The sequence below is a fragment of the Amphiprion ocellaris genome, chromosome 10 (assembly GCF_022539595.1).
Source record: "Amphiprion ocellaris isolate individual 3 ecotype Okinawa chromosome 10, ASM2253959v1, whole genome shotgun sequence".
Taxonomy (NCBI): Eukaryota; Metazoa; Chordata; class Actinopteri; family Pomacentridae; genus Amphiprion; species Amphiprion ocellaris.
In genome coordinates, this window is record NC_072775.1 from 19,445,095 (window position 1) to 19,452,927 (window position 7,833).

At 39.0% G+C, this 7,833-nt stretch overlaps 1 protein-coding gene across 3 annotated transcripts; it reads right to left on the minus strand.

Annotated features, from left to right (window-relative positions):
• Window positions 1–110: 110 nt before the first annotated feature.
• LOC111567159 (serine/arginine-rich splicing factor 11-like) lies at window positions 111–7,564 on the minus strand. Of its 3 annotated transcripts, none has more exons than XM_023268098.3 (12): window positions 7,263–7,564; window positions 6,150–6,283; window positions 3,429–3,544; window positions 2,822–2,902; window positions 2,672–2,709; window positions 2,441–2,574; window positions 2,132–2,210; window positions 1,917–2,036; window positions 1,737–1,826; window positions 1,170–1,253; window positions 861–1,026; window positions 111–739 (listed from the first exon to the last, which is right to left on the minus strand). In XM_023268098.3, the coding sequence occupies exons 1-12, from the start codon at window positions 7,382–7,384 to the stop codon at window positions 548–550; spliced, it is 1,356 nt and encodes a 451-aa protein (XP_023123866.2). In that variant the 5' UTR covers window positions 7,385–7,564; the 3' UTR covers window positions 111–547. The 3 variants fall into 3 exon arrangements, with proteins under 3 accessions (XP_023123866.2, XP_023123874.1, XP_023123881.1); XM_023268106.3 differs by having other exon boundaries at window positions 3,789–6,283; window positions 7,263–7,278; XM_023268113.3 differs by lacking the exon at window positions 7,263–7,564 and adding an exon at window positions 3,789–3,917.
• Window positions 7,565–7,833: the final 269 nt, after the last annotated feature.

The window sequence follows — 7,833 nt, forward strand, 5'->3', positions numbered from 1 at the left end:
ATCATGGAAATACTGGATTAATGATTTTTGCATCAGTGTGAGGGCTGCACCTGCAGTAGCCAAAACCATTCATTGTCTGAGGTAAAATTTGAAGTATGAATTCCAACATCTTAGTTCTCCTAATAGGCTTTATTATATAAAAGAAATCTTGATAAAACAATCAGCACTTGAAGGTAAATGTAGTAACTGTTTGGAGAAAGAGGCCTGAGCATCACAACACGAAACAAAAATTAAGATACAATACGTGAAGAAGAGACAAAATCATATAACACAAGCTCAAGTAAACCAAAGCAAGCCTACTTCCAGTCAGATTACATCTGTGGTGGCAAAGAGAATATGAATATTTAAAGTAATGTGATAAACCAGGAGAAACGTCATTGGGCAAACTATTCTGCATTATACATTTGCAAAACAGAATTCTCTTCTGAGAGATAAACTGATACATTTCAAACACTTCACATTTTAGATTTACCCCATTTGGGAAAAAGTAATAACATGTTCACAACCAAAACAGAGGGATAATGCGGGACCGGGCCAGACAGATCACTCAGTCGCTGACGTCCATGTCCTCTTCGTGGTGATCGTCAGCGCCGTTTACTTTGGCGTGCTTCACGAGCCGCGCTGTCCCGTTACCTTCTACCGACTGAGGAGACAGAGCAGAGTCATCTGAATCCTTCCTCTCCTCCCTCTCCTTCTCACTGTCGTAGCCTTGTTCTTCTTCATCGTAATCCCTGGTGATCTGTGGAAGGAAATCAGTGGATGTCACGTTTTAAAGTTCAAACTCCCTCAGTCCGCGTGGCATCAGAACAGTGATGCATCTAACTGTCTAAGAATCAAAACTGTTCAGCACATATACTAACCTTAATATCTCCTTTCTCTCCATCTGATTTCCTTTCACGCTCCCGTTCTTTGTCTTTGCTTTTCTTCTTCTTGCTGGGGGAGCGCTCTCGTTCATCACGGCCGCGCTCTTTATCACTCCTGCGATCCCTGTCTCTTTCCTTATCCCTCCTCTTTTCCTTCTTGTGTCTGCACCGGATAGAGAACGTAAAGTAAATGATAATGCAGGCACAAGAGATTTTTTTTTTTTTTTTTTTTTAAATCATTACAATAGAAAGTTAAAATATGCATGCAGTGCAACCTGGTGATATTAAGCACATCAACACACTAACCTTCGAGGAGATGGAGATCGAGAGCTTCTCCTTTTAGGAGACTTCTTAGGAGATCTGCTAATGCTGCGACTTCTCCTGCGTCTCCTGTTGGCAGACCGGGACAAAAAGTTGAGACTTTACAACTCTGCCTTGTTTGTGAGTACACAGTATATCCGTCTTGAGATATCTTAAAAAGTATGGAACATGGTTTCTCCCGCCTCAGCAGGTATTACATTCCTAAATTTAATTAACAGCAGTTGGAAGTATTTTTTTTCCTTTGCTGTTATAGCCAGCAACACTTTATATGTGACTGCTGGGTCTTGGGAGATATTATACAAAGTGTAAAGTAAATGTAGGATTGGTACGATGGTGAATTGTGCAGCAGAATGCAGATTTTTCATGGCTGCTTGTCTAGGTAAAATTAAACACTGAGAACATTAGGAAAGTATCTAACCTAAAAAGTGATATAATAATAAACCATTCTAGCCCTCACTACCTGACTGACTGCCTTTTGCCAGTATGACTATTAAACAGGTATAAAGTTGTCTTTTTTGTGGTACTGAATGGACTACTCAGGGCTGTACTCACCGGCTCGCACTGCGTGACCTCCTGGCTGTGCTGTAGCTTTTCGGAGGTGTTTTGGATCTTCTTCTCCCAGAATCATCTTTCTTTCTCTCTCTGTAGACAAATGAAACAAAAAGATCTTAGACAAGCTCTCTTGTGCTCAATAAGCAGGTTCAGGGTCAAGCCTTTACAAAGTTTACCCACCTGGATCTGCTTGGAGATCGCCTGCCTCTGTCTCTGGAGTGGGTGCGTCTCCTGCGTGGGCTTTTGGAGCGCCTTCTGCTTCTCGAGCTTGACCTGCGCCTTGATCTGCTCCTGGTTCGCCTGCAACCAGACATTCAACACATTCAATGTTACTGTCGGCATACAGAAGAGGCCTCTCAGTCTCAGCCGTTCAGATAAAAGACTGTAGTAATTACCTGTGTCTTGAACGCGATCTGGTCCTCCTCCTTCTGGACCTAGACCGTGACCGAGAGCGCTTCTTTTTGCTCTCTTTATCTGCAGGATAGTAAAACCAGACTTTACTTAGTATTTTCAGGTAACAGTATTACATTCAGAAAATAGATTTTCTTAACTTTACACAGAACTGAACAATATATACAATATAACCTGGGAGAACAGTGCCACCTCAATTATGAATGCTTACTGTGACACTCATATGAGACATTATTTTAGACTGCAAAGTCAACATCCTTGCAGTAAAGTCCTTTGAACTTTCGGACACTCACGTCCAGGTTCAATAGCAGCAGAAATGAGCGACTGGGCCTCCCTGACTCTCTTCATGGCCTCTTCGATCTCTTTATTAGATGCGTCAGCCTTCAGACCTGGATTCAGGTTTAAGCCAGCAGCCAAGGGATTCAGTCTAAACAGAGAGACATACATTAACTGACTGATCATTACTAGAAACACACTGACAACTATTTAATTATCAAAACTGCAAACCTTCTGAATATACTTACTTTGGATCTGTCATGAACTTTAACAGCTGGTCAGCAGCCTGTAAAGAAACAGTTGGAGGAAGATGGTTTGATTAAATACACTGCATATTCAGCCACACAGACATTGGGGAAAAACAACTGTTGTCACTGTCATTCAAGAAAAACTCTCACCTGGGGATTCATATTGGGTCCAGGGAATCCAAATGCTGCCATTGCATCCATGTTCGGACCACCGAAGGGGTTCGCTCCAAGCTAGAATAATAAAACTATTTTTATTATACCAGTCTGAAGTGTCCAGACATCGACATCTTACAGGTGTTAATTACTTCCACATTTTGCCTTGTTTAGCCAAGAGTGACTATTTATGTACATCTGATTAATATGTCACTTTAAAAAAGAAAAGCAAAAAAGGGGCCATGAGATGAGATGGCTTTTATATCAACTGCTATGAACTTTGAAATTGCAATCTGAACAGCTACAGTATCTGTAAGAGCTTAGTCAAATGTGATCAGAAGCTCCGACCAGATGGACTTTGAGGTGCGATGAATTTGAGAACAAAAACAAAGCAAGTCCATCTTTGGATCATATTTCGTTGGATCTCTACAGCTTGATTCTTGCTGATCAGAACCAGGATTGTCTCATGTCATTTTGTTACACAAGCTTTTAGTGGGAAACTGTTGTACGACATGAAAAGGGCACAATGAAACTTTTATAATTCTTGGATTGTCATGCACAATGGTCAGAGAAACTGCTCTAAATGGTGAATTTGAAGTCTTACAGGTGGATTGGGGATGGGATTAGGCGTTGGAAGAAGGCCTCCTCCTGGCAGAATTCCTGCAACAGCATTTGCTGGCGCCAACAGTGACAAAGCTTTAGCCTCATCTGGAATAGATCCTACAGGAAAATACAAAATGGGCATTAGGAAGGAAGAATATTTTCACACACATCAACTACAGAGAAGACATTTTGAAAAAGACAAAAAAAAAAAGTCTTCACACTGCATTTCTTCAAATTAGGTTCAACACAATGGTTACCTTATAGAAGAGTTCCCTTTAAGTTCAACATAATCATTGCAGTGACTTAACTATTGCTGGAATAAATCACACTACTCCAATGAACACTGCCAAGAATATATCACCTGAATGTGTTTTTTAAGTCATGAACCAAACGTTAGCAAGCACAGCTGCTTCTCCAGTTGGGTGTGCCCTCAATTTTCATTTAGACGTTTACTGAAACAAGCGACTCACGTACGTTGGCGGCTTCGCTACTAAAAGCACACAGAGAAAAATCGAGATACACACAACAGAGAGAATTTTAGGGATTTGGCAAGAACACTATACAAGCTATCAGTGTCTACTTACCAAAACACATTTTTAAGTGGTTCATATGCTAAATGGTAACAAAATTCAGGGTAGGTAGCGTGCCTGCTGTACATCATGATCTTAGTATCCTTACCTGTCACTGCATCAATTACACAAACCTGGACAGAGGATGATGGGTTGTTCAATTTATGCTACCACAGTCCAATTGAAAATGTATCATCTTTAGTTGCAATATACCTCTTATTTTGTTTTTAAAATGGCGCAAATTAACAAACACTCCATAACCATCTCACACTTAATGCACTCCCAATACAACTTTTTCCACAAAAAGACAAGACCTAGATACGGACACACAACAGTGACAACATTTAAATACAAGAGCACACTGGAGAGAGAAATTTCTGCAGGAGACAAAACTGTTGGATGGTATTTTCAGCAGGGCCTGGTATACAGGACTGGCTGAGCCAGGAAAAAGAACTGTAAAACACAACAACAAAAGAAAACCACTGTTAAAGATAATATTGTACCAACATCGTGTCATGTCGGGTGGCTAACTCAGTAAAATGTATGACCAGATGGAGTTTTATGCCAATACATTTATTGTATCAGACCACCAATCACTGATTACTGTTGCTCTTGTTAGGTCCAAACTTAGCTCAAACTTCCCAAGAGATGACCTACTGAAGAATTAAGTACATTTTCAGTTTGTCTGTGCAGATAAAGTTACCTGGACATTGTGGTTTTTGCACAACTGACTATACCTCGTTGTCTACTACTGCATTTTGTCAGCAGACCCAAATAACTGATGCTATTTCAAAGTAGTTCTTTATTACCACTTTTAGAAATCATGAGGATGGAATAATAATGTCATGCTGTATCATATAACCCATCACTAGACCAAACCCAATGTGTTAACCTCTCATTACTGTGACTTCTGTGCCCTGTCTCTCAGCTGCAATGCATTTTTTTACTACCGAAATCTTCAGGTCACAGATATATAATTTAACTGTTCTAAAATCCTTAGTAATTTCCTTAAACATGTCAGCTCTTTAGTTTTCAGCTACAGTTGTTCAAACAGGGTTAAGTGTTGTGGAATGACACACATTTGGTATACAAGTGAATATTTACAACAGCAGGATAGTGCCTGTGGCACTGACTCAAACTGCATCAGCTGTTTTCATCGTAATGAACACATGTACATGTCAAAGTTTTTGGACTACAGTGGTCTTTTTGTCTTCATGGGACTACTTGACATTTAAAAAAAAATAAGAATACACCCAGCTTTATCTGTGAAGAAACAAGTATTTTAGCCATAACATAAATGGCCAAGGGGTGCTCAAAAGTATAGTAAAATAGTGTAGAATAAGCACCGTTTCAGGTTTGGTCCTTGATATCTGACCTTTAAATTCTAAACTAAATCACCTAGGAAAGATAAATTAAATAGAGGAAAAGAGAAAGACAAGGCAGAGAAAGAATAGAGGACACAAAAAGAGAGGGGTGGGGCTTGAATGCTTGCTGGCCTTTGCAAATGTCTACAATCCCCTGTTGGCAGGCAGAGGACCACTTTCAGCCATCAACGAGGGGGCTGCTTTTGCCTTCTTCACTACAAAAATCACACACACGCACACACACACAAATAACAGAGATAAGTTTAACAGAGGATAGTCCAATATGGGGGGAGAAAATAAAATGCATATGGTTAAGTGTTTTAACTACTTCACTTCTGAACTTTGATGTGTCTGCGGCGCCCACAGCTGGGGAATGTTCAAATCCTAGTGTGTAAAGCAGATTTTGGTATACTGCACTTTGTAACTTCAAAGCAAATTGTGGTTTTAGACATAGATGAAAAGCCTGATATTTATTTTCCTAGAGAAGTAAAATCCAGATAATGAAGGGAATTGCATTGTGGTGCTAAAAAAAGATATGCACTTTTCTACTACAGTATACCAAAAATCTGACAACAGATGTCAGCTTTTACCACTTCTGGAGGGAATGGCATTACCAGTTGCATTCATGTTATCTTAAAAAGCTCAAGTAAACGGACCAGGGTGAGTTGACTTGTGCAGTTCACAAATGGGACAGATAAAATCCCGTTTACTCATTTGCACTGTCACGATTCAAGAGTCATGCCATTCGATCAACAAGGAGTGATTATACATTGGAATAAAGAGACAAACCTTCAGCAAATGGTACCACGATCAAAGCTCTGTCCACAAACACAGTGTTTGTCAGATGTTGAGACACTCCGACAGACTCTGGCTCCTGGAACTTCACAAAGCACACCCGGGAAGTCACTGGCATTGGAGAATCACTATGGAGGGAGTAAAAATATGGCATGAAATTACACAAAACTGCATAAAAATCCTTTTAACAATGTATTTTTTTTAAAATCTTGTTTTGACAAACTAATGTCCATTCACACCCATATTTGCACTGTGAAGTGGATTTGGCACATGAAAAATATAAGTCAGATAGTTTGAGCATGGCTGCCACTGCAATCATAATTTTCTCTATGGATATGGTCCCCATGAAAGGCCCAAATTAATGCTGTTAGCTGGCTTATAAATTCAACAAGCTCTACCAACATATTACTTTATAAGCTAATCTGTTAGTAAAACTGTTAATAAGTTTTTCCCAGGTTCTGGTTTCTGAAGTGTGTGACTCTGCTTCTATTCTCTATTTTAAATATTTAGTTAGACAAAACTAATTTATTATTTTTCCAGCATTTAATCAAATATGAACGTAAACGGCAGATAGGCACCTATATAAAATCATGATAATAAGTCTGAGGCACAATCAAACCTTTGTTTTATTCAGGCCGAATAACGAGACGATGGAAGATGACTAATCCGAATTTAGACCTTTCTTATAACTATGATTACTCTCGAGTACTATTATTTTGATCTCAATCCTGATTTTTACTACTTTTCCTCTATTGGTGACAAGTTATGTTAGGAAAGCAACGTGTATAACTTCACCTTTGTACAAAAAAGAAAAAAAATATAATGACATATTAGGCAATAATTGATTGTTTTAAGTGACCCGTCATTAGCACGGACAGATAAAGACTGACTAAAGCTAACGTATGTATGAGTAAGATGTAGGTCAATGAAAAGTAACATCAGTTGGGAACGTTAGGTTAAGTTCCTGTTAGCTACAATCCAGGTTAGCATGGGCCTGCGTTTTCAGTTCTACAAAAAATAGTCTGTTTAGAAACTCACACAGGCTATCTCTGATTATTTTTATGATTAATTTCACAGAATAAATCAGCAGCTAGTCAGTTAACTCACTCTGAAGGAAATAACTTTAGTTCTTCGATGGTTCCCAGAAAACCGAACAGGGTCCTCATCTGCTCCGATGTTGTGCTCGGCGACACATTCGTCACCTGGACAACCTTCGTCGTGTAATTCATTTTCCTGACTATAACCGTTTAAACCGCGACACTGCTGCTAAACACTAGTCCGGAGTTACATTAACGGTTATCTCCTAGTTAATAAATCGGTTAGTTTGTCGGTAATTAGCTGGCTAAATGTTTGCTATCGACTACAACGACGGCTTGCAACACTTCGTCGCCATATTGAGTAGTTCCCGAATGAAGTGCGCATGCGTATAGCTCTTGACTGGCGTGTTAAGAAAAGCTGCAGACAATGTTTAATGTACAGTCTGTGATTTTTATATATATATATATATATATATATATATATATATATATATATATATATATATATATATATGGTCCGTGTAGGGATCAGGTAATTGGATTTTCCGTTCTGAAACGGGTATTGAAAAACAAAAAAACGAGTGGTTATTTGATTTTCGTTTAAAAATACAAAAATTAAAATTGAAATAAAGGGCGTTTTT